General features: G+C 46.7%; 1 protein-coding gene and 1 long non-coding RNA gene across 5 annotated transcripts in view; one reads left to right on the top strand and one right to left on the bottom strand.

The window, feature by feature from the left end:
• Window positions 1–219: 219 nt before the first annotated feature.
• On the top strand, window positions 220–19,663 carry LOC125613948. The gene is made up of 2 exons (XR_007344558.1): window positions 220–2,233; window positions 11,838–19,663. It is a non-coding gene; the product is annotated as an uncharacterized LOC125613948 (long non-coding RNA).
• Fxyd6 (FXYD domain containing ion transport regulator 6) overlaps window positions 9,354–25,519 on the bottom strand; it is a 30,991-nt gene continuing 14,825 nt past the window's right edge. For 3 of the 4 annotated variants that reach the window (XM_015489818.2, XM_048795853.1, XM_048795855.1), the window contains exons 2-8: window positions 15,069–15,131; window positions 14,395–14,433; window positions 14,196–14,270; window positions 13,572–13,608; window positions 12,793–12,842; window positions 12,294–12,343; window positions 9,354–10,644 (exon numbers count right to left, since the gene is read on the bottom strand). In XM_015489818.2, the coding sequence (XP_015345304.1) occupies window positions 12,315–12,343; window positions 12,793–12,842; window positions 13,572–13,608; window positions 14,196–14,270; window positions 14,395–14,433; window positions 15,069–15,126 (288 nt within the window). In that variant the 5' untranslated portion in view covers window positions 15,127–15,131 and the 3' untranslated portion in view covers window positions 9,354–10,644; window positions 12,294–12,314. The remainder of the gene's footprint in view (window positions 10,645–12,293; window positions 12,344–12,792; window positions 12,843–13,571; window positions 13,609–14,195; window positions 14,271–14,394; window positions 14,434–15,068; window positions 15,132–25,519) is intronic. The other variant, XM_048795854.1, reaches the window with a different exon arrangement.

Raw genomic sequence — 25,519 nt, 5'->3', positions numbered from 1 at the left:
ACTCTGAAGTCTCAGCAGCAGCCTGGGGTGGGAGTAACAACTGGGATGTCCAGCTGACCTTGGTCTCCCTGGTGCTCAATTGAACCACCAGCGCAGAGGCCTTCCCAAAGACAGGACTCGCCAGTCCCACCTGCCCTGGGCTTTGCAGGGTCTGCATGTCAGAGTCCCCAGCCTTGAACTCTAGGCCCCCAGATCAATCCCTCTTGGTTTTGGCTCACAGCTGAATGGGGCTTTGAGGGGGCAGGAGCTAGAAACCCCTGCAAAGCTCCGACCCCTGGCTCCCATTCATCCACAGGTGCGTGGCGTGCGTGCCTACTGCGCAGGAATGGTGGTGGCTCTTCTAGGCAACATTTGTGACACGCTGGCTCCTGTCACCTGCTTTGCCTACAGATGCCAGCTCACTGGGGTCTTATATGGTGGGGCTGGGAGGAAGGAGGTGGGCCCCAAAGGGTCCGTTCCTTAAGTGTTGGCTTCAAGATGGCCCCAACTATGGGGCACAGAGGTCCTGGGAGCTGCCAAAGGGCAATGTACTCTAGAGTCAAAGTCACTAGCTGGTGACAAGGTCAAACCCATTCCACCCGCCTCCCCCACAGCGAATACCCTGGAGAGAAATGCATTCTTGACTTTCCTCAGAACTCATGCCTGGCGTTCACCTGGAACCAAGGCCATTGCTCGGCAGTGGCCCTTCCCTCTAGAAGCCCTCCTTCCCCATCCCCTCCAGCAAGCCTTCCCCTCACAGCCTTCCCTGCCTCCACCGCCTCTGGAACCCGCAGACGGGACTCCAACGGCTCGCCTGTGGCTTTGCGGTCACTCTTTTCATTTATTGCACAAATCGCAGAGTCTCTCTGGCTCTGGGAGGGCTGGATCGTGGTTATCGGTTCATCCTTCCTATCTTTACAGAACCCAGCTTTCCTGACATAGCAACAATCCCATCCCTGTCCTGGTTCCAGAGAATTCCAAAGATCTGCTTTGCTCTTCCCGACAACTCATCTAGGCAACCTTTGTGGCTGCTATTAACAGGGGGTGGCAACTGCAGGGGAGATGGGCCAAGGATGACGCTGGACCCACATCTAACAGACAGGAGGCCCTGCTGGCAGGGAGAGAGGAGATAAGCAGCCGATGGTGATGTTGGATTGATAACGTGATACCCGCAGGTGGGATTTTCAAAGTGTTTTTATGTCACAGACTCATTTGATCCAGGGAGGGAACAAGAAGCAGATGAATCCACTTTGCTGCTGAGAACACTGAGGCTCCGTGACCTTCCAGAGCCACACAGCTAGCAGGAGGCCCTGCCTAGCCTGTGGAGGAAGATCCGCTCACTGCAGGAAAAAACTGACAGGCGAGGCTCCCGGGGCTCCAGGAGAGAGGGGCAGGTGAGCCCAGGGGCAGGAGCCCACCCCCCAGCCCCGCCACACCGAGCCCTTCAAGACATCTGGTCCCAGCATCCCCTGCCTGCTGTCCCTGCCTTGGCAGCTGCCCACGGGGCTGGGGCCGGCTCCATAAAATCAATAGTTGGTTGGCTTGAGCTGGCTGAGTCTGCCCCCCCCCGGAGCTCAGGTGTGACGGTAATGAATCTCGCTAATGGCAGGAGGTGACCGTTCCTTCTCTTTGTGGCCTGGAGACAGGTATTTCCAAAGCTCCTGCCCTGGCTCAGGCAAACACACATGACCTCTCTTTTCTTTCCTGGGCCCTGGGTAAAGCAGAGTAGTCAGGGACAAAGTGGGGTGAACCAGACAGAGCTGGAGAGCTCCCTCCCACCTCGTCCTGCCAGTGCCCCTGCCAGCCTGGGATCCCGGCCGGCACAGCCCCCCCTCCCTGGAGGAGGGGACAAGTGTCTGGTGACCTTGGGGTATGTGTCAGCCTGGCATCCCCTTCCCCACCTGCCCTCCCTGCTGCTGGCACACTGCCTCAGCCTCTTCCGAGAACAATCTGGCAAGTTCTACAATCTACAAACTGCAAAAAACCCAGAGAGATGGGAGGGCCCCAGCCCCTGAAGGCCCACGAGGCAAACTGACCCGTTTTAATAGTGGTGTTAAATACCTCCACAGGGAATAGCTGGAAGGAGTCACTGAGACGAGGGGACTTGGCGTCCATTTCTGGGAAGTGGCACCTCATGGTATGGCAACTCTCCCATTCAGCCAAGTTACCTTTGTCACATCAAACCAAGTCTCAAGTAGAAGCCGACTTTTGTGCTTGGAGGCTGGGAGAATGCAGGTTGGGTCCCTCCCAGAGGGTGAGTTACAGTGCAGATGTGAGTTCTTTTCCTTTCTTTATTTTACATTTCACATAGCAGAAAAAAAAAATTATTTATTTATTTTTTTAGTTATACGGACAGACTGTATTTTGACATTTCATACATACATAGAGTATAACTTCCCATCCTTGTGGTTGCACATGATGTGGAGTTACACTGGCCGCGTCTTCATATGTGAACATGGCAAAGTTATCTCTGACTCATTCTACTGTCCTTCCCAATCCCATCCCCTTCCTTCCCATCACTATCCCCTTTCCAATCCAGTGAACCTCCACTTCTTCTTCCCCCCTGCCTATTGTGAGTCAGCATCCACATATCAGAGAGAACATCTGGCCTTTAATTCTTTGGTATTGGCTTATTTCGCTTAGCATAATATTCTCCAGTTCCATCCCTTTACCGGCAAATGCCATAATTTCATTCTTCTTTATGTGTGAGCAATATTCCATTGTATATACATACCACATTTTCTTTATCCATTCATCTATTGAAGGGCACCTTGGTTGGTTCCACGGTTTAGCTATTGTGAATTAAGCTAGTATAAACATTGATGTGGCTGAGTCACTATAGTATGCTGATTTTAAGTCCTTTGGGTATATGCTGAGGAATGGGATAGCTGGGTCAAATGGTGGTCCCATTCCCAGTTTTCTGAGGAATCTCCATATTGCTTTCCAGAGTGGTTGCACCAATTTGCAGTCCCACCAGCAATGTATTTGTGCACCTTTTTGCCAACATCCTCACCAACATTTATTGTGGTTTGTATTCTTGATAATTGCCATTCTGACTGGAGTGAGATGGAATCTCAGTGTAGTTTTAATTTGAATTTCTCTAATTGCTAGAGATGTTGAACATTTTTACATCTATTTGTTGATGAGTGTATTTTTTCTTCTGTGAAGTGTCTCTTCAGTTCCTTTGCCCATTTATTGATTGGGCTATTTGGGGTTTTGTTTGTTTGTTTAAAGTTTTTTGAGTGCTTTATATATCTGGGATTAATGCTGTATCTGAGGTGCATGTGGTAAAGATTTTCTCCCATTCTGTAGGCTCTCTCTTCATGTTCTTTTTTTTTTTTTTGCTGTAAAGAAGCTTTTTAGTTTGATGTAATACCATTTATTGATTCTTGATTTTACTCCTTGTGCTTTTGGAATCTTTTTGAAGAATTCAGTTCCTAAGCCAACATGATATAGACTTGGGCCTACTTTTTCAATTAGACACAGGGTCTCTGGTCTAATTCCTAGGTCCTTATTACACTTAGAGTTGAGTTTTGTGCATGGTGAGAGATAGGGGTTAAATTTAATTTTGCTACATATGGATCCCCAGATCTCCAGTTTTCCCAGCACCATTTGTTGAAGAGATCATCTTTTCTCCAATGTATGTTTATGGCACCTTTGTCAAGTAAGAGATAACTGTATTTATGTGGTTTTGTCTCTGTGTCTTCTGTACCACTGGTCTTCATTTCTGTTGTGGTGCCAATTCCATGCTGTTTTTATTATTAAACTCTGTAGTATAGTTTGAGGTCTGTATCTTGACGCTTCCTGCTTCACTTTTCTCGCTGAGAATTGCTTTGGCTATTCTGCGCCTCTTGTTTTTCCAAATAAATTTCATGACTGCTTTTTCTATTTCTATGAAGAATGTCATCAGAACTTTAATAGGAATTCCATTAAGTCTGTATAGCACTTTTGGTAGTCTGGCCATTTTGACAATATTAATTCTGTTTATCCAAGAACATGGGAGATCTTTCCATCTTCTAAGTTCTTCTTCAAAGTCTTTCCTTAGAGTGCTGTAGTTTTCATTGTAGAAGTCTTTCACCTCTTTTTGGTAGACTGATTCCCAAATATTTTATTTTGTTTGAATGGGATCATTTTCCTAATTTCTCTCTCAGTTGATTCATCACTGATAGATAAGAATACCATTGATTTATGGGTGTTAATTTTATATCCTGCTACTTTGCTGAATTCATTTATGAGTTCTTGAAGTTTTTTGATGGAGTTTTTTGGATCTTCTAAATATAGAACCATGTCATCAGCAAATAGGCATAGTTTGAGTTCTTCTTTTCCTATTTGTATCCCTTTAATTTCTTTCTTCTGCCTAATTGCTCTGGCTAGGGTTTTCAGGACTATGTTGAACAGAAGTGGTGAAAGAGGGCATCCCTGTCTTCTTCTAGGTTTTAGAGGGAATGCTTTAATTTTTCTCCATTTAGAACAATATTGGCCTTGGGTTTGGCATATATAGATTTTACAATGTTGAGGTATGTTCCTACTATCCTTAATTTTTCTAGTGTTTTGAGCAGGAAAGTATGCAATGAACTTTCCAAATGCTTTTTCCGTGTCTATTGAAATAATCATGTGATTCTTGTCTTTAAGTCTATTTATGTGACGATTGATTTATGTATGTTGGACCAGCCTTGCATCCCTGGTATGAACCCAACTTGATCATGGTGCACTATCTTTTTAGTGTTTTTTAATGTGATTTGCCAGTCTTTTGTTAAGAATTTTTGCATTATGTTCATCAGGGATATTGGTCTGAGATTTTCTTTCCTTGATGTGTCTTTGTCTGGTTTTGCTATCAGGTTGATATTAGCTTCATAGAATGAGTTGGAAGGGTTCCCTCCTTTTATATATCATGGAATAATTTGAGGAGGGTAGGTGTTAGTTCTTCTTTGAAGGTCTGGTATAACTTGGCTGAGACTCACTCTGGTCCTCGGCTTTTCTTTCTTGGTCAACTTTTGATGATGTCTTCAATTTCATTGAAATTGATCTGTTTAAATTTTCTCTGTCCTCCTGATTCAGTTTGGGCAGGTCATATGTCTTTACAAATTTGTCAATATCCTCAAGATTTTCTACTTTATTAGAGTATAAATTTTCAAAATAGTTTCTGATTATCATCTGTATTTCATAAGTGTCCATTGTGACATTTTCTTTTTCATCGTGAATTTTAGTAATCTGAGTTTTCTATCTCTTTGTTCAATTGGCCAAGGATCTATCAGTTTTATTTAGTTTTTCAAAGAAACAACTTTTTGTTTTATTGATTTTTTGGATTGTTTCTTTTGTTTCAATTTCATTGATTTCAGATCTGATTTTAATTATTTCCTATCTTCTACTGCTTTGGGTGTTGATTTGTTCTTTTTTTCTAGGTCTTTGAGATGTAATGTTAGGTTATTTATTTGTTGACTTTCTATTATTTTAATGAATGAGCTCAATGCAATGAACTTTCCTCTTAGCACTACCTTCACAGTGTCCCAGAGATTCTGATATGTTATATCACTATTCTCATTTACCTCTAAGTATTTTTTAATTCCATCCCTGATTTCTTCTGCTATCCATTTGCCATTCAAGAGCATATTATTTTGTCTCCATGTGTTAAAGTAGCTTCTATTTTTTTAATTCTTAATTTTTTCTTTAGTTGTAGAAATGCCTTTATTTTATTTATTTATTTTTATGTGGTGCTAAGGATCGAACCCAGTGCCTCACATGTGCTAGGCAAGTACTCTACCACTGAGCTACAGCCCCAGTCCAGTAGCTTCTATTTTTTATCACTGATTTCTAATTTCATTACATTATGATCTGATAGAATGCAAGGTATTATCTCTATTTGTTTGTATTTGCTAAGAGTTGCTTTGTGGCCTATTTTAGAGAATGATTCATGTGCTGATAGAAGAAAGTATATTCAATCATTGATATTTTTGTATTTTTGGAGTCCTGTAAACCTCCTATATTTGATTTTCCATTTCATTCTTTAGGTAAATTTTCTGGTATTATTTCATTGAAAAGGTTGTGCATTCCTTCTGTTTGTATCTCCAAGTCTTCATCTGTCCCAATAAATCTTAAATTTGGTCTTTTCAGGTTATCCCATGTTTCTTGGAAGTTCTGTTCATGGTCTCTTAACATCTTTTCTCCACGGTCAACTTTGTTTTCAAGATTACGTATTTTGTCTTCATTGCCTGAGCCTCTGTCTTCCAAGTGGTCTAGCCTGTTGGTGATGCTTCCCAGTGAATTCTTAATTTGGCTGATTTCTTCATTTTCAGGATTCCTGCTTGATTTTTTTAGAATCTCTCTCTTTATTGAAGTGATCTTTGACTTTCTCTAATTGCTCTCTGATTTCACTCCTTATATCGTCTTTTATCTCACAGATCATTTTAACTATATAAATTGTAAACTCCTTCTCTGACATTTCTTCCACTGTGGTGTCAATGGATTCTGTTATTGAAGTATTTTTGGTTGATTTGGGTGATTTGTTCCCTTGCTTTTTCATGTTGTTAGTGTGTCTACCCATCTAACAGTATGGATCTGAGGCAGTAGAGTTTCTACTCTGTGGACTTACAGTTTCCCTGAAGGTTTCCAGTACCTCACTGTTTAGGGGGAGACAGATAATAAAAACAACCAATGCAAACAATATAAAGCATTAAACCAAGTAGTTCCCAATATGAAGTCTACAATGTTAATTATCACGATAAACAGAAATGATAGATCAGTTATTGCCTATAATAAAAACAGCAAGTTTGCAAAAGGGTTTACAGTTTCAAATGGTGGACAGGGAGAGAACGGAATGATATAGAATGTGATGATTATGAGGGAGGAGAGAAGGTAGATGTAAAAAATTAAAGGAAGAGTGAAAGAACAATAGAGATTAGCTGTTAGCAGAAGAAAAGAAAGAAAGAGAATTGAGGAAAACAGGTGAGAGAAAAAAAATATCAATGTAAAGTTAAAGAATTCTTTCAGATGGACCAGGGAAAGGAAAAATTGTGCTCTATATGTGTACTAGAAATTGAAATGCATTCTGCTGTCATGTATAACAAATTAGAATAAATAAATAAATTTAAACAAGATTTTGAAAAAAAGAATTCTTTCAGTTGGATTTCAAAAGATTCTCAGCTTCTCAACAACGTTCGGTGGGGTCATCTGGAGCGAGATGCTCCACCCTCTGGATTGCTGGAGTGGGAGAGGTAATCCTGTAGGTGGAATTCCTGGAGGCAGGGGTTAGGCCTAAGTGGGCTCCAGGCTCTTTGCGGAATGCCAATTGGTCTGGAGATTTTAAATCAGCGTACCTCCAGAGCCCAGCAATTGATGGTCCACACTGGAAGACTGTACCCCGGGGACCTCCCCTGGTTTCCACTTGTGTGGTGGAGCCAATGTTTAGTCCAGTAGGTCACCTGTAGACCCCACATTTCCTGGTCTCAGCTTCAGCCTCCAAACTCAATCTCTCCTGCACCACTCCCTTTCCAATTCAGGCCAGACACGTCTCTCCCAGCGGTCCTGCCAGCAGGGAGAAGGAGAGCTGGGGGTTTCCATGACCAGGTGTCCCCTGCGTAAACCTCTCTCCACGTCTGATTTTCTCCCGGTCACCTAAGCACACACTCCATGTGCAGTGTGGATTTGCTGGGGCCTGTATTTCAGGCCAGACTTCGGTTTGCCAGGAATTGGCCCCCTCCGCTGCTGGCTCCTGTGCCATGGCTGCAAAATTGTTCCTTCCTCTGTCTTCCACATGCCACCTGGAGAGATGGGGGCTTCTTTCACACAAGAATATCTCAGTGTGTCTTTCAGTTCTGCCGGGCAGTGTCTGTGATCTCCTAAACTCTCGGTACCCAGACACACCTGTGGCTTCCTAAAACATGCAGGTTCCTTTGATTCCGTTTCCATCTACTTTGCTGGCCCAGGGACTCCTCTGGCCTGTGCCTCTGGCCTCAGCAGTGGCTGTGGTGCTGGAGATTTCTCCCTAAGTCCCAAATCTGCTTTGAATGTCCAGTTTTAAATTCCAGTAAAGTCCCACCCCCTTTTTTTGGTTCACCCACCTTGCAAAGACGCTGCCTGTCTGCTTTCTCGGTTTCATGTCATGGAGGAAAGCAACCCTCTCTATTCAGCCATCCTCAAAGTCTCCAGATGTGAGTTCTAAGTGAGTTGGTCCACGTGAAATCTCTAGCCCAGCATGTGATAAGTGCTCAGTAAACGTGTTATGACTTTATTATTATCATTTTGATTTGTGTTTTTGCTCTTTATGTGTCTTATGTCACCACATGGACCTCCATAGCACAGTCCAGCTCGTTCATGCCCTGAAGGGACAGCCATGCTGCAGATGGGGGCCACATGAACCATCAGATCACCCCTTCCTTCACCCAAATGCCAGTTCCTCCGGAAGGAGCCGGTGTCACACAGCACTATGGACACAGCCTGGGGTCTACTCTAGTTCCTCTATCTGTCAGCTGCACGGCCTGGACCAGTCTCAAATATGTACATCAGAGAGAATCTGCAAAATCAGCAGAAAATCATCAGGGACTGTCCTGCTGTCAGAATAAGGCTGGGTTCCCAGGAGAACTAACTGGCCAAGTTTGTACAAGTCGTCCCACATCTGCTAGTCACAACCCCCATTGAACTTCCTTAAACTCATTTTGTAGTTTTTGTTTTTGATAAGGCCTGAGGGAGGCTTCTGTAATCTGTTGAGCACGGGGCCTGTGAGGGTCTCGGTGGCTGCGCTCTGAAATGCTGCAGACCCATGAACTCCCATCCCCAGTATTTCATGAGGTGCAGTCATTAGCTTGTTGACCAAGTCTACCTGGGACCAAGGATATTTTTCGCTGCCATGATCACTGGTCTGACAAACTTAACTTTGATCTCAACTATAAGCCTCAGTCTCCTCAGCAACCTGAGGGGTGGAGAGTGGATATAAAATCAGGACAGGGCAAGGCCCCAAGCAGGTTCAGGAGAGGCCAGGGAGTAGCTAGGCCTGGCCAAGTCCCTCACAACTGTTCCTTGAGGTTCTGTGGCTCTAAACAGCTCACGGAATTCAGACAGAGGCTATGAGGGCGAGTGAGCACCTGGTCAATGCACTGTGACACCTTTCTCCTCCGAGGCTGTGCGTAACACAGGTCCTGCCATGGGATGCAGCCTGAGCCCAGCGACCTGGGAGCAGGTGGGGAGGAAGAGGAAGAGAGAGGCAGAGACTAGAGAGGGACCATCTGTCAAAGCAGCTGAAGTAGCCCCCCTCTCCCTGGCTGGCTCTCCAGCCTTGGCTTCTTCCCCTGAGCAAGGTCAGTCTCCCTGCAGCCCTTGAAGTTCCACAGCCCTACACATACTCAAGTTCTTTCTCAGAAAGGGAAGCACCTCAGAGCCACTAGGAAACAACGATGTGTTTTATTTATCTCTTTCTGTTGAGAGGACAGATCACAAGACAGAGAACAGCAGTCCTGGTCACGCATCAAGGTTTGGTTAGTTTCCACAAATGCAATGGATGGGTGGGGCAGGGTCTGGCCGAGTTCCACTCTTATGACCTTCAACTTCTTGCCATGGCTCTCCAGCAGGGCTTCGTGGAACCCTGCTGCGTCTCCAACCTGCAACACAGCTGTGGCCTCACACATCACTCCAACACTCACACTCCAGTCAACAGGCAGAGGAAGGACAAAGGAGCTGCCCCTGCTCCCCGGACAAGGGGACCTGGGCAGAGAAGCAAAGACCTCCCACTCTCCCCATTGTCCATCCCATCTCCACAAGCTGGCCCCAGCAGAACAGGCCTCCCTCAGCTGTCACCTGCCAGTGACCCAACTCCAGGATGAGAGTCTGAGCCCAGACTGAAATCTGAGAAGCAGGTTAGATGGGACAGAGTGAGAGGTTCCAGAGCCCCTGGGTTATTGCTGAGAAGATATGCAAGGGGCACATTCCCCAGGGATGGAATAGAAGCCCTGGGCCTGGAATCCCTGGGTACTCTGCAAAGGGGCAGGCAGATGGGGCTCCATGGTGCAGGACCCAAGAGGAAAGAGGCCATGGAAGGGCGGAGGCCGCCTGACAGCAACCTTGGCTCACCAGCAACTTCTTCCCACCTCCAATAGCTAAGAGGCCTTCCAGGCACTCGGGTCAGGGTGGAATATGGGAGTGAGGTTCTCGCGAAAGGACTGAAGAGTGGGTGAGGAGCAATGATAGAAAACTTCTCCAGCCCAGGAGAGTTGGGAGCTGGGGACTCCTGCCCGGGCACCTACTCTACCCTCATCCCTAAATCAGGAGGAGGGATTGGGCTCCCAGGGGAAAAGCAAACTCCAGGAAGCAGGAGAGGATGCAGAGCCACGGGGAGGCAGGGAGGAGCCGATGGCAATGGCTCAGTCCCTACCTGGGAAAGCGAGTCTACAGATCACGAATATGATACCAGCCACCAACAAGTAGCCACGAAGATCAAGTCGACAAGACACGTGCACACACACACACTAGGTGGGGACCACAGGCTGCAGGTGGGGAAGCCAGGGTTAGTTGCATCATGATGTAGAGGACCGGGGTTAGTGGGCACAGGAAGGGCACAAGGGACACACACAAGTTCTTGGCTTCTCCTGGGGAAGGGTCTGTTGTGGGGGTGGCTGCTTTCTGAAGCATCGCCATCTGCATCTGAAGGTTGGAGCAGCTGCCTTCAGGTTCCGGAGGCTGAGAATGGACAGAATTAAATGAAAACAGAGCTCTGGCTCCTTCACCTGCCCCCTCCCACCTTAGCGCAGCCCCCTTGCCCACTGAAATTTCGGAAATGACATTCCTTCCAAGCTCTACTCTCCAATGAAGCCAGGTCAGGCCTGAGAGGCTGGGAAAGGGGTGAAGGCACCAGAGGGGCTGGTTCTCCCAGGGGACGGCAGCTGGTCAATGGGGAAGGCAAACCCCAACACCTGGGACTCCCCCTTCAGTGGCTCATGGCCTAAGGCTTGGGAGAAAAGGGGTTTTGAGAAAGACCTGGAAGACGGAAGTGGGGGGGCAGAACATTCCATTCTGAGGCCGCCTCCTTTGAGCCTTCCCGCCCTGTCCCCACCCTCAGTGTGCCCAGCCAGCTGTGAGGAAGAGGACAGAACACCAAGCTCTGGGGTGGACTCCTGCCTCCTGAGCTGTGCACTCTGACCTTCCCCAGCTTAGGCAGCCACCTGCCTTCAAGAGCCCCATCCTGAAGATGGGTGTAAGGCTCTGCCTGCCACGGGCTGTTGGGAGGGTGCACTAACACTTAGGAAAGGAGTCACAGCAGCCCGCAGGAGCTCCGGGTAACAATCGCGGGCAGCGTAGCAGAAATCTCTTTGAATCTGGAGTTTAGGACAAAATTATGAGCTTGTCTGTTACGGCTTGTTTGTACAGGGAGGGCAGGGCACTAGTGAACTGGGAGAAGACCGGCTTTTTTGCCCTGGGATATTCCAGGGTCTGCCAGGAAGGGACACAGACGGGACAGAGGGTGCGGCGGGATGGCCTTAACCTACAGCCACAGAGACCCATGTAAAGGTCCGGCCTGGTCCCCTTCTATCCAAATGGGTATTTTCTGTGATCTCAGTTTTTCATCCACAAAATGGGGTCAGCCCCACGTGTCCTGTTCAATTCTGGTGGCTCCAGGGAGCCCGTGTGTGTGGCTGGCCCTGAAGACTGGAAAGCAGTTGCCAGTCACGACCTTCCCTCAGGTGCCTCCCCGAGGAGCAACAGAAATGGCTGCTGAAGCAATGCAGGAAAGCGGTGTCCCTTAATGTGGAGAAGTGACAATGCCAGCCTAGGGGCTGTGGTCACATACTATTAGACCTACTTTTGAGGAGGGCTAGAAAATTTCATAATAAAATGTTTTTTATTTTTGTCTTTTTTTCCTCTGTTCTTTTTAGATACACACAAGAAGAGAGTGCACTCTGACACCTGATGACGTACCCGGAGCACAGTTATTCTAACCAGGACCCCATTCTTGAGGTTGGACATCACAGTAAACTGTTTGGTTTTTGACTCATCATTGGAGGCCATTATCTTAATGCTACCCTGATATGGGAGTGTTTCCAAGTTGTGCCTGGGTGGCAGCCGCGCTGGTGCCCTAGGAGGCCGGGCGCGGGCCAGGTGGAAGCACGACTCCCCGTGCTCACTGAGTGCAGGTGGGGACACCTTGGTGTGTCATGGATTGGACTGTCCTGTTGTCCTTTTCATACCTCGGGAAGAGCTCCTCGGAGCAGGAACTGTCCACTGGAAAAGCTAGCCCAGTACTCCTGCCTCACGGCCCTGCCCAGCTCAGTGAGGACAGGGATGAGGACAGGGATGGGGACAGTGGAGGACCCAGGCACAGAGCAGCTCACCTTCCCTCGGGAGGCTGCTCCTCAGTTCTCTGCTTTCTGGGGCTCCGCTGCTGGAAAGAAAAACAGACAGATGGGGTGAAGGACCCCCTCCGGAGGGCAACCCCTGCAGAAGGGGCGCCTGTGTCCCACACGTGGGAGTCCCAGTCACAGAGTGGGTGTGATTTCCTGCTCTGCTACTTGCTGGTTAGGGGAACCTGGGCCCCTAGACCTGGGCCGTAGGACGTGGTAGTGGGGCCTACCTCCTGGGGCTACGTGCACGTTATGTGAGATGACGTCTGTGCCCGACAAGAAGCAGGTGCTCTATAAATAGCAACTGTCACTAGCAGTGGCCTGTTTGGTGCAGGTAAAGGAGCAATGTCACAGAGTCCTCTCCTGGCACTGTGGGAGCTTGTCTGGAGGGCCCTCAGGCCATGGGTCCTAGCAATAGTCCCTCCTGGGCCATACAACAACCCACTCCTGTCCCCTCTGTTCCACTGGGCAGGTGGTCATGGACAGTTACCGTTTGCAGTGATGAGGTTCTCCACCTGGGCTTCCTCGTCCCCTGGAGCCCTGTGGAAAAGAGACACAGAGCCCCATCAGAGGTCTCCAGGCAAACCCAGGAGCATCATCACGCTGCTTGCTGGAGCAGGGCCACCTGGGACCTGTCCCTCCAAGTCCTCTGAGCACTCTCTACGGGGTGGAGGGAAGATGGGACTGAAAAGCACAGAGTCAGAAAGAACTTACAGGCACCCTTCAGCCTCAGTCCCCAAGAGAAGTAAGTACTAGGAGGGGTGGCCCAGGGCCAGGGGGGCTTACGTGTGCCCTGCCACCGAATCTGGGCTTCTGAGAACCAGAGCTGCCCTTGGACAGGGTGGGAGTTTTGTGGGAAGACAGGAAGGCCCCATGTCGATGCAGCTCACGGAGCCTTACAGAGAGGTGAGCGGCAGGGACAGAGTCTTGGGTCCTGTAGAAAGGACCTGGGCCTCAAGAGAGACCACGAGGCCCTCTTCTTCCCTTGTCCCGAGCCCAGCTATTCCAGAGGGCAATAGTCAATAGTTTCCAGCACCTTCTATCCCACCCCTGCTCCCCCATATAAGTCACTGGCTGAGCGTCAAGGTTTTGGCCTCTCTTTTGCCCCTAAGTCAACTGTAATTATCAAATTGATATCTGTACACCCTCCCACACACACTCTCCTTCCAGACAAGAGTCCAGGAGAATACCCGTTGAGGTCATACACCAGGGATCCCTCCCTGTCCCTCCTAGTGTCATCCCAGATGGCCACGGGTGTGGCATCCTTACCGGGGCTTCTGATTGAAACTGCACTTGCACCTGCGACCTGAAAGGCAAAGAAATCATCCAAGGTCACGGTCCTGGCCTGGCCACGCCACAGTAGAGCTGCCCTGAGGCCATACAGGATGCAGGACTATGTTCATGGTCCCTAGACTTGGGCAGTGCACCTTGAACGGCTGTATGCTGAAACCCTAGACTGGAGCAGGGTTCCTCAGAGGCCATGGTTGTACGTTCCACAGCTGGAACGTGGCCACACCACCACCGTGCACTTGACTGTGGACCTGCGAGGGCACTGTGCAGACCAGGCTTGTGTGGAAAAAAACAAACACAGGGCCATGTCCCTTGGAGCCCACTGGGGACAGCACCTGTCTCCTTTCTCCTGTGACTGTCCTGCTCATGCCCAATGGATACAGGACTGGGAGAGCCACCCTGCCCATTCTTATCTATGCTTATATTCACCTACATAGTCTTTGTTCATGCTTAACTATTTTACTGAGCACTTACTTTGTGCCCAGACCCATGCCCAGCTCTGTATTAGGTCCTGGAGATGAGGTGGAGGCCAGAGTCAGAAAGGCCAGGCCTTATGCTGTTCCCACCTGCTTAGCAGCCACAGAAAACAAGAAATGAACTTACTTAGGATAAGAAGGATCCCAACCGAGAAGAGGACCACAGCAAACACCAATCCTCCGATCCTCAGGGTCTGGTAGTCTGCCAAAGGAACCAGGGGTGAGAGAGGGAGAAGAGGCAGGGCACCAGAGCATGCCTGTCCCTCCCTGGATGGGACTGCGCCTCACTCCCCCTCCCTACACCCAGGGTTGCTGAGGCTGCTCACCATAATGAAAAGGGTCCTTTTCTTTCTCCTGCTCAGCTGCTGCAAAAGTAAACAGACATGGTCAAGACAGCTGCACACGCTGGACTACCTTGTCTTAACTCACAGATCTCAGTGCCCACAGAGATTCCTGGGAATGACATACTGGGGATGCGTGAGTGGAGGGCCTGCTGGGGTCAAGGCCAACCTGAGGGCAAAGGCCAGGTACAGCTCAGAGCTGGTGAGCCCTGCATTTAGACTTCTTCTTTTTCTTCTTCTTCTTCTTTCCCCCCTTGCATCATTCCCCAAAGGTAGGGTCGGTCATCCTTTTGTGACAGAGGGGGAAACTGAGACCAAGGAAGGACTCATGATTTGCATAAGGCCAGAACTGGTTAGTTATGGTCCAGATCCTACAGGCATGTTTTTAAGGTTCAGCCCAAAAGTCCTGAGGTGGCTCTGAGGACTTAAAAGAAAGCAGGTTCAGCTGGACCTGTGAGGGGAAGAGGTGGACAAGGCGGTGACAGTCTGTGAGAATCTGTCTTTCCCAGACTTTCTCTGCTGACTAAAAAGACGAGCCTCTGATTAAACAAGAGGGATCTGAGAGCCCTCCTACCCTCAGGTCCCAAAAGACCAGAATCTTCCATGAGAAGGAGCTACGGCTGCCATCTTAGCAGGACCAACCCCTAGATGGTACTTACCACTGGCCAGGACTGTGGGAGCCAGCAGGCTGCACAGAAAGATCAGCACTACCTCCATGGCGTCTGGGGACAGAGGGAGGAAGATATTATTCCCTAGACTGGAGAAGACCCTCCAACCATCAACCTGATCCAGGGTGAGTCAAATCCACAGTTGTCTTCTGAGCTCTCAAGACCTGGGAGAGTTCAAACCACCTAGGCTGAAGCAGTTAATATATATCTGACTCTCACAGAATGCTCTGCATGCACTGATTCAATTAATATAACTGAATTAGAACAATTAGCAGCTACTACGACTAACCCATGCTCCAGGCCAAGCACCTGAGGCTCACAGAGGTTAAGTGACACTCAGAGTCTCGGTGGAGAGCTGAGGGAACTGAGTAACTCCTCCGCTGCCCCCAGGGCCAACGCGGTAACATCACCAGGATCTCATCAGTGTGCTCCTCTCAGGCCACCCTTCTGTGGCTATCCCTCGTTCATTAAGATGTGGGCCTCCCTGGTCTGGTTCCCACACCCAACAACCCCGTTCAGAAATTCTTGTTTATAACAGAATAGAGGGGGCGGTACATCAATGTCCCTCTTGCCCAGCCAGCAGGTAGGGCAGGAGATTTACTGTTCCCTGGACCTTCTGGTAAGCCCTGCCCCGTGGACAGTCCTCCTGACCCTTCCTGCCTCTCCTCTGATAAGTCCAAGTTCAAAATCTTCCCCAAAGGTGGCTTGATTGTCAAAGGGGATTTGGAGACTGGCCTCTCCTTCACCAGGAGGTTCAGAAAGCTCTGCTCAGGGGCTCATTGAGTCCTGGCCTGGCCTCTGGTAGGTGGCCCCAGGATGGGCCACCTGGGCAGAGGCAGAGAGAGGGCCAGTTGGTCCCACCCAGGTACAGATTTCAGTAGTCACACTCCTCAATTAAATGATGGTGGTGCAGAGTCAGAGAAAAGGGGAAGGAACCCGACTCGGGAAGGCCCAAGGTTGTTTGCTCTTTTCCATGTGGGGCGAGACTGGCAGTGGGCTGAATCCCTGGCTTCTGTTTGCTCTGAGTGTAGTCACCCATGACTTTCCCCAGGTCCCCATCAAGCACCCCTACCTGCCCTTCACTTCTCAGCCACCAGGGGTCAGCACAGCTACATCCAGAGCCCTGTCAAGGCCAAGGCCCTAGACTTGGAGAAGGTGATTCAAAGTGCATTTATCAAAAAGCGATCATTTGCTTGTAAAGCTATCTCACTTCATATTTATATTTCTTTTAAAGTTTACATTATATGTTACATGTATAAAAATATCTGTAGCACACTTATACAATGAAACATAGTATTAAGGTAAACACCCATAAACAAGTAAGTTCGGAACAAGAACATTGCAAATTCTGCTCTATTTACCTATATTTTCCCCCAACCCATCCCCCTGTCTCCCTCTCAGAGGTAATCAGTATCCTGAATTTCACATATATTTGTTGTTTTTAATTTTGTCCTTGCTCTTCTATTTTAAAAAGCTGCTAATCAGCAAGATTTCAGTTCTGCATGATGAATATGTTCTAGAGATCTGCTGTACATTTTTAATACAGTATTGTACACCTAGAAATGTTAAGTGTTCTTACTCCAATAAAAATACATAATTGGCATACTATGAAATTCACACTTAGAGTGTACAACCCAGTGGTTTTTAATATAGTCACAGGGTTGTGCACCCACCACCACTATTTAGTTACATCCCCACAGAAACACTATACCCCATTAACAGTCACTCCCATTCCTCTTTCCCCAAGATCCTGACCCCATTAGTCTAAAACAACAGTAGACACACATGCACACACAAATGCGCGCATACACATGCGTGTGTCTTACTATTGATTTCAAATGGAGTTCTTCAAATGTTTTGAAAATTCCCCTCTAATCTTTCCAGGATGTTTCTGATTTATATTAATTATAACTGCGGGTTCTATACATATGGTTTTTCTCTTTAATCTATCCAAAACTGTGAGCTAAATAAACCTTCATATTTTTTAATATTTATTTTTTAGTTATAGGTGAACACATATCTTTATTTTATTTTCATGTGGTGCTGAGGATCGAACCCAGGGTCTCACACGTGCTAGGTGAGCACTCTACTGCTGAGCCACAATTCCAACCCCTAAGCCTTCATTACCTGGTGTCAAGTAGTTTGTCATAGAAACAAAAGAGCCTAAGACAGTATGGTGGTACTGGTCTCATGAACAAGTATTAGCTCTCTTGTCAATCCCTGGAAGTCTGAAGAAGATTGGAATAATCTAGGTTTAGTATTTTCTTTGTAGGAAGATTTAAATGCCTAATCAATTAATTCACAGTTGTGAATATACCTTTGGATATTTATCTTTTCTTGAATACATTTACTATCCAGATACATTTAGTATGAATTTGCCCTTTTTGCTATAAAACTTATTGTTACAAAGTTGTTCATGGTATTTTCTTGTGGCTATTTTAATTTCTGTTGGATCTGTGGCCACTTCCTTTTTTTTCATTCTTAATATTTCTTGTGACAATTCCTTTTTTTATAGATCAGTCTCACCAGAATATTAATCTTTTCAAAGAAATTAATCTTTATTGTATGTTTAAATTTTTTCTTAATTCTGCCCTCCTATATTCTTTGGTTTTATTCTATTTTGTTGTTGTTCCTATTGTTATTGTCTTAGTAGGACATCTAGTTCGCTTTTCTCATTTTCTAATTTAAGCATTAAGATGATAAATTTTCCTCCAAGTGACACTTTCACTCTACCATATAAGCTTGAAAATATGGTGTTTTTTTAAATGACTGTTCAATTTTTTGTACTTTAACTTTCCATTATAATTTTTTCACTATAATTTCTTATTTGACCCATGCATTATTAAGAAGTATTTTTTTTTAATGTCCACATGGAGAGTCATTTTTAATTTGCTTTTATTACTGACTTCTAACTTCAGGGCACTATAGTCAAAGAATGTGGTCTGTATGACAGATGCCTTCAACTGTGGTCACTTACTAAAAATACACATTCCATGGATTCTTAGGAAATTGTGAATATCTTCACTGTTGGGAAGGAAGTTCAATATGCTCATTAAATTAAGTTCCTGGGCTGGATTGTAGCTCAGTGGTAGAAAGCAGTTGCCTAACCTATGCTAGGCCTGTAGTTTGATCCACACAAATCTCTCTCTCTCTCTCTCTCTCTCACACACACACACACACACACACACACACACTCACACACACAATTAAGACCATTAACTGCTTATTTAAATTTCTATTTTTTCATGATTTTGATTGTTTAATATCCAAAATTGAAATAGGTGCCTTAAAATCTACCACAATGAGAAAGGATTTATAAATTTATCCCTGTGCTTCTTAACAGAATTCTAACAGTTTAAAGTTGTTTTATTATCTTGTGATTGGGTCTTTTAGGATTATATAGCAATTCTGTCTTAAAATCTACTTTGTTTTCTACCTTTCTAGGGACTTATGTGTTGTGTAAAAAAAAGCTGCTTTTTTTTCTTTCTTGTAAATAGAACCTGATGGACTTTAATAATTGTCAGATTAGCTTCATTTGCTGTAACTATATTTGGACTGATTTTTGCCATTTATTTGTCCCCTAATTTTCTAGTAATTACTTCTATTTTCCTTTTCTTTCTTTTGTATTGATTTTTTTTTCTTATTCACGTTTTCTCTTGACTGGTTTAGAAACTGTACAACCTATTTCTGACCTTTTAGTGGTTGCCTTTGGAATTTCACCTGTGTAGTCAACTTATCAAAGATTTAGAAGTCCAAAGGTAATAGCTATAATAATTATTAGGCATAATACCTTGAAAAATACAAAACTACCAATCACCCTTCCTGATATGTATGCTAATATTGCATAATATTTGCTTTGTTCTTTAAAAATCCTATAAAGTAGGTCTTAGCATTTGTACTTTGTGAGAGTAGTGTCTCAATCCACCCACGGTGCAGCAGACAGTTCTCAGGATGGCCCCCAGTGCCTCCTGGCATACGGTTCTCATCAGCTCCCCCACCCTGCTCCATGGCTGGCCTATGTGACCTACAGCACGGTAGAAGGAATGGCATGCTGCTCCCAGTACCAGTCAGGTTGTAAACGCCCCCACCCCACCACCACATCTTCCCCTTCCCTCTCCCACATCCCTCAGATTGCTCATTCTGGGGAAAGCCGGTTGCCATCTTATGGACACTCAGACAACCCTGTGGAGGGGCCCGAGTAGCAAAGAATCAAGGGCCTCCGTCCAAAAACTTGCTAGAAAACTAGGCCCACCATGAACCATGAAGTGAGCTTGGAAGTAGATTCTCCGGGCTTCAGGCAACTGCCTCGCTGGCTGACAGGTGACTGCAACCTCTTTAACCTGAGCCAGAACCGCCCAGCTCAGTTTCTTTGATCCCCAGAAACCGTGTGAAATAACCAATGTTTATTACCCAAAGTGGCTGAGTTTGGGGTAATTTGTTATGGAGCAGTAGATAATCAATGTAACATATTTACTAAATGATTTGTTGGCCATTCTTTCTGAATCTCAACCGTCCTCCAAACTATTTTCCTTATTTCTAAAGATCATCTTTTAGAATCTTCTTTAAAAAAGACTATTTGTTGAAAAAGCCTCTTTTTTCTGTATCTAGAAATGTTTTCATTTCACCTCTGGGGTGGACAGACCTTAAGGGGATCCTCAAACATCCCAACCTGCTAACATCCAACCGTTGTGTGAACTACCCCTCTTGAATACACACAGGAGAGGCAACTTGCTTCTCACAACAGGATATGGCAAAGGGGATGGGAAACCACTCAAATGGTGGCATTGTGTTCCACAAGACTGGACCTTAGCAACTGGAGCCAGAGAACGTTCTCCCTTGTTAGTTTGAAAAAGTAAGCTGTCATGTGTGAGGGGCCTCTGGAGAGGAGCACACTTCAAGGAATTGTGGGATGTCCCTAGCAGCTGTGAGCAGCCCTGAGCCAACAGTCAGCAAGAAAAGAGGGACCTCTGTCCTCTGCCGCAGAGAGATGAATTCAGTCAGCCACCTGCAGGAGGCTGGAAGCAGAGCTTTCCCCAGTCAGTCCCTGCATTGAGCAACCCCAGCCAACACCAAGACTGCAGCTCAGTGGACTTTGAGCAGAGAAGCCGGCTAAGCTGTCCTGAACTTCCAAACAAAGAAACCATGTGATAATAAATGTGATGTTTTTAAGCTTCTAAATGTGGAGCAATTTGTTATGCAGCAATAGAAAACAAATGCACTTCTAGCCCCGAAAGGCAGTTTGGCCATGTACGTGATTCCAAAAAAAATCTTTTTTTGCTCTGCACTTTGCAGATGATATTCCATTGCTTCCTGGTTTTCATTATCACTATTGAGAAGTCTGCTGTTCATTCTCATTCCTTTATAATCATTCTATCTTTGTTCTGCCTCATTTTAATTTCTTGTCGTATTTATGATGTTCTGGGTTTCACTAAAGTCTAAATGTTGACTCATTTCTATATTGTCTGTGTGTTCCCTATTCCTGTAGTCATCCTTTTCACCAACTAGTTAAAAAACAAAACCAAACACTTCTCAACTCTCAATCATTGTCCCTTGAGCTACTACCTCTCCTCCGTTCTATTTTCTGACACTATAATCAGGACTATGGGAGTGCACAGCGGCTTGGTGGTTGGCTGGAGTAGCATCGTTCTTCTGCTGGGGGGCTATGATCTTCACTGGGCAGCAGCTCACCACACTGGGCAGAAGAGCAGCTTAATATTTTGGCATTGGGTAAGAGAAAATGGCCTGAACCAAAGAGACCACTGGTAAGTCCCCTGGTGGTAAACCCACCTCCTACACACATACACTGCAAACAGCTGGCCCCCAAGGCTGCCAGGAAAAGCACTTCCTCTACCTGAGGGTGAAGAAACCTTAAGGCTACAGGCCTGGGACCGTGTCATTGTTTCCAGAAATGAACCAATTTTCTCATCCATGTTGCCTTTCCAGAGGCTGGTAAGAGAGGTCCTCCAGGATTTCAAAACCAACTTGAAGCTTCAGAGTGCAGCTACTGGTGCCCTTTGGGAGGCCACCAAAGCAGACCTGGTGGGCCTGTTTGAAGATACTAATGTGCGTGCCATCCACACTGAAAGTACCACCATGCCCAAAGACATCCAGTTGGCTCACCAGATAACAGGAGAGAGAGCTTAGGTGAAGGCCTTAAGTCATCCAGCTTTCACTCAGGATGAACACAAAAAGTGACTTTTCACAGACCTCACTGACGTGAGCTCTGCTGCTCCCGGAGTGACAAGTTGCTAACAAGCAGAATGTGGTCTTTCTTTTTCTCATGACACATGCTTTTGTATGTTAATGACTTGTTGGGTAGCTATTAAGGTACTAGAATTGATAAATGTATACAGGGTCCTTCAGCAATAAATAACTTGGAAAAAACGGAAATGTGCTTACACATTCTCGTTCTATTTTCTATATTACTTAACAGGGCTTTCAGTTTTCGCTTCTTGGCTTCTCTGTTACGTGCTGAGTAGCTGTTTCAGATTTGTTTTCCATTTTTGTTTCTCCTTTTAACTGTTGAATCTGCTGTTTAATTTATCCATCTCATTTTCTGTTTCGGTGATCACATTCTTTATGTCTAAATGTCCTATTTGGTTCTTTTTAAAGTTGTTTGGTCATTTGGTTAGTCTTTGTGGCCTATACATTTTTACAATCTCATTTTTTAAATTTCTTTCAACATTTCCTACATATTTTATATCCTATATCTGATAATTCCAAAATCTTAAATCCTTGGGGGTCTAAATCACTGTTATTTCTCTGCCTTTCAAACAGTGACGTCTTGTTGTTTCTTTTTGTGCTCAGTAATCTTTGATTTTGAACTCATGGTTGCTAGATTTTAATATATGGGAAACCAATAGCTTTAAAATGAGATGTTTTCCTCCAGCAAGTTTGTTTTGCTTTTTTTGTGAACACTAAGAGTGTCAGATACCAACCTGAGGCCATTTATCCCCTCTCCAAGGTCCTGGGCTTAATGTAGCAATCTCAGGTGTGGCTTCCCAACCTTGCTGGGCCCAGTGACTATTAGTCTCCAGAGAGCAATTGTGTCGATTAGCATTCACTCTAACAGCAAAAGTGCTTCAATTCTGTTTGCACTTTACGTACTTTACTGTTAGTTTTATAACGCAGGTTTTTAGTTTTTTGGTTTTGGTTTAGTTTTTGACCTTTCAGATAGTTTAGTCCATGGAGAGGTGACTGATGAGTGGATATTTCCCTTCCTTCTTGTTCTTTAGTAACAAATCTGAGATCGACTGTTTTATAGTGGAAAGTTCCTTCAATGATTCAGGCAATCTTTGTCCTAAATACATTTTTCAAAGTATGGCATAAAATAAGTTTTGTGCATCTGTTATGAATAAAAAATCGATGTCTATTTCTATTTATTTCCTTCAAAAAATTTATTTTTGGTTAAGTTACTGCTACTTCCCAGACCAAATCCCATCTTAAATTACAAATTTAAATTACATCAGTTCTATGTTCACTCAGTGGGGAGAATGGACCCTGGACCTAGAGAATGGAACCTACACAGTAGAATCCCTCCAATCCCAGGGGGCTTGGCATGACTGTTGCATTTGAAGTACCAGCGGGAAGGACACATGGGCTGGGCCTCCCAGCTCTAGCTAGCACAGGGATCATTAGTCAGGTAGGATCAATCCTCCTCCTGGAGTAGAAGAGGCACATGTCAAGGAGTCCAGGCAACTTGGCAGCTCAGGCCACTGCTGTGCCTCCCCTCAGCCCCCCAAATTCACCTCCACAGATGCTCAGGTCCAAGTCAATCCCACAGTCACTGAATTCCCGGAAGGGGGTACATAGGTGAAGGAGATTCAGCCTTAGCTTCCAAAGTAAGGCAGGGTTTGGCAGCCAGGGGCTCTCTGACCCATCAGCAAATGTGAGGAGAATTTCCTGAGAGATTGAAGCTACTTACAGTTAAAGTCGGGGGGACAGGGGGAAGGGAAGCAGGGAGTACAACTAGGAACCTGGGAGGCTTCTGTGGGGAGCTGACATTTCCATTTAATCTTGAGAGCAGCCTAGGATTTTGATAGAGGCAGAGAGGGGAAGTGGAAAGAAGTGATGACAAATAGTACTCAGGTCAAGTTGAGTTCAAGTTGAACCTCAAGGCACGTCACTGCCTAAAGGGGCTTCCCCAGAGGGCTCTTCAGCAGGAGAGGGCTTCACCCCTGGTAAGGTCTACATGGCACAGGAGGGGGCTGTGGCAGCAGCCCACCAAGTGTTTGACATTTCTAGAAAAAGCCGGCTTAAGTAAAGCACGGCAGATGGTTTGGAGAGACTCCTGATAAGATGGCTGGAATCAGACAGTGGAAAATCACCCAGGCCAAGCTAAAGTGTGAAGACCTGTCTTTGTGCTCGGAAGAAAACATTTCTGATGAAGTCACAGTGTGCTGAAAGAAACAGTCACAGATCTGAACTGTGACCAATGCTCTACTCCAAGCTGCTGCGGGGGCTTGGGCTACACCAGCCACCCCCCCAGCACAGGTCTCCTCTGGGTGCCTCTTGGCCCCAAACCCATTCTGAAAAATCTCATCAGTGATACAGCTGGCATTGGCCCAGAGTGGCATGGCCAAGAACATCCACAGAGTCTCTGAGGGAACACAGAGTGCCTTTGTCTCATTGCTGATGCAAGAAACTCTATCTCAGCTTCCCCTCCCTCCCTCCCCAGCAGGCCCCCCCATCCCCTCCGCACCCACCCCAGCTCCCACACATTCCTTTCTCCCTTCTTCCAGGGAGGAAGCTGGGCAGTGGGTGGGGAGGTTAAGAGGTGATGGAAGTGACATCATTTCCAGGCCACAGAGTTCAAGGATATGGCAGAGGGGGATGGAAAAGCAAGGCAGAATTGGATGGAGCTGGGAGAGGGGGTTCAGGAACATTCCATGAGTTTCTATGGGCATGTTAGGGCAAGGGCCTCCTTGTTTTAAGGCCCTGGGCCCTGCCTAGGGCCCTAAGGACCTGACTGGCTGGGAAAGGAGAGCTGAGAAGCCATCACTGCGGGAGCAGGGGACTCCCAGCCTATCACTCTCCTTCAACTCCTAGACCATGGGGACCATGCTGTTGTTTGGAAAACGGACTGGTTTCCTCTGCAGCATACTGTGAGAAAGGATTTGGCCTGCACTCATGTCTCTTCCTCCATGTCCTCATGCATCTGCTTTGGGAAACAGCTGACACCTCGGGCAGCAGCAAAGCTTCCACGTTAATTCCCCTCTCCCATCGTCCTGCCGTTTGCAGGGTCGCCTGCTGCACGTGTGGGAGACGGCAATCAGAAGAGCTTCTCCGGCGATTATCTTTCTATACCGAGTCACGTAATTTCACTTAATTGCTGGGTAAACGTGGCTCGGAAAGAGAAGCCCCTGGTCGATGATATATCAACATGCTGTATTGTTTCTGATTCCACGCAGCAGCGAGGTAGATCAGAATACCCGATTCTATTGTGAAAATAACTCAGAAACAACCTCCCTATAAAAGGAAAAGGCTCTGAATTACAGTGAAACTTCATTATCCCACTCTCACAGCTCCCCCCACCTGGCTCCCCTGGATCCCAAAGCGTCACTTGCACTCCCTTCCTTCTGGCCTGCTTGGCCTCCTGCAGCTCAGCCCATGGACAACAGGTCCTGGGATCACTGTGGCCTGGATCCTCATGGGATGCCCCAAAGAGAGATGGGAGGGCCCACTTCAGATAGTGCACACCCAAAGGGACCCTTTTATGGTCATAGAATGCCTGGGCCCCATAGCTTAGGCTAGCTGGGTATACGGCTTGTCCTGTGATGTCTCTGCATCTTTGCAACAAAGACGCTGTTAAAAGAAGATCTGACTGTGTATAAATAGAACAGAACCAAGATGTGAGGTTTACCAGAGAGAGAGAGAAGGTACTTGATCTATCCAGCCAGTTAGGGGCACGGCCTGCCTCAGAGCACTCGCCCCCAGTCCTGTCTGCTGCTTTGATGTGTTGAGGTCTAGAGGCGGCAGACCAGGGCTGGAGAGCAGCAGGGGAAGGCCCAGCAACGCCAGAGGTTACCCAGGAACCGGGTTAGAAGACAAGGCCCTGCAGGAATGAGTGTGGCCAGGGCAAAGAGTGACAGGAAAGAAACAACCCACAGGCTCCTTTGACTGGAAGGTGACCTTGGATTAGAGATGCAAGAGGGCAGTGCGGCCTTGGGGCAGCGAGAGATGGCATCCGGCTAGAAGGCAGGGCCCCAGCTCCTCCGCTCCCTCACCCAGGAAGCAAGGCTGGGGAGGCTTAAAAGCCCCTGGGTCACTCCCTTGTCTCTGAAAAATCTTGCTTAACACAAAGGAATGAAACCAGCCTCCCCCTGTCCTTCCCAAACAGTGAGACTTCCTAATGTCTTAGGAACAGACTCCGCCTCCCTGCCAGTACATCTGGCCAGTCCCTCTGCCACAGCTCTTAGTCCTGGGCTGCTCTGTTGGCATCA

The sequence above is a fragment of the Marmota marmota genome, unplaced genomic scaffold (genome assembly GCF_001458135.2).
Source record: "Marmota marmota marmota unplaced genomic scaffold, marMar, whole genome shotgun sequence".
NCBI lineage: Eukaryota > Metazoa > Chordata > Mammalia > Rodentia > Sciuridae > Marmota > Marmota marmota.
The sequence above is the reverse complement of the archived record's forward strand: the minus strand, read 5'-3'. Positions and strand labels throughout refer to the sequence as shown.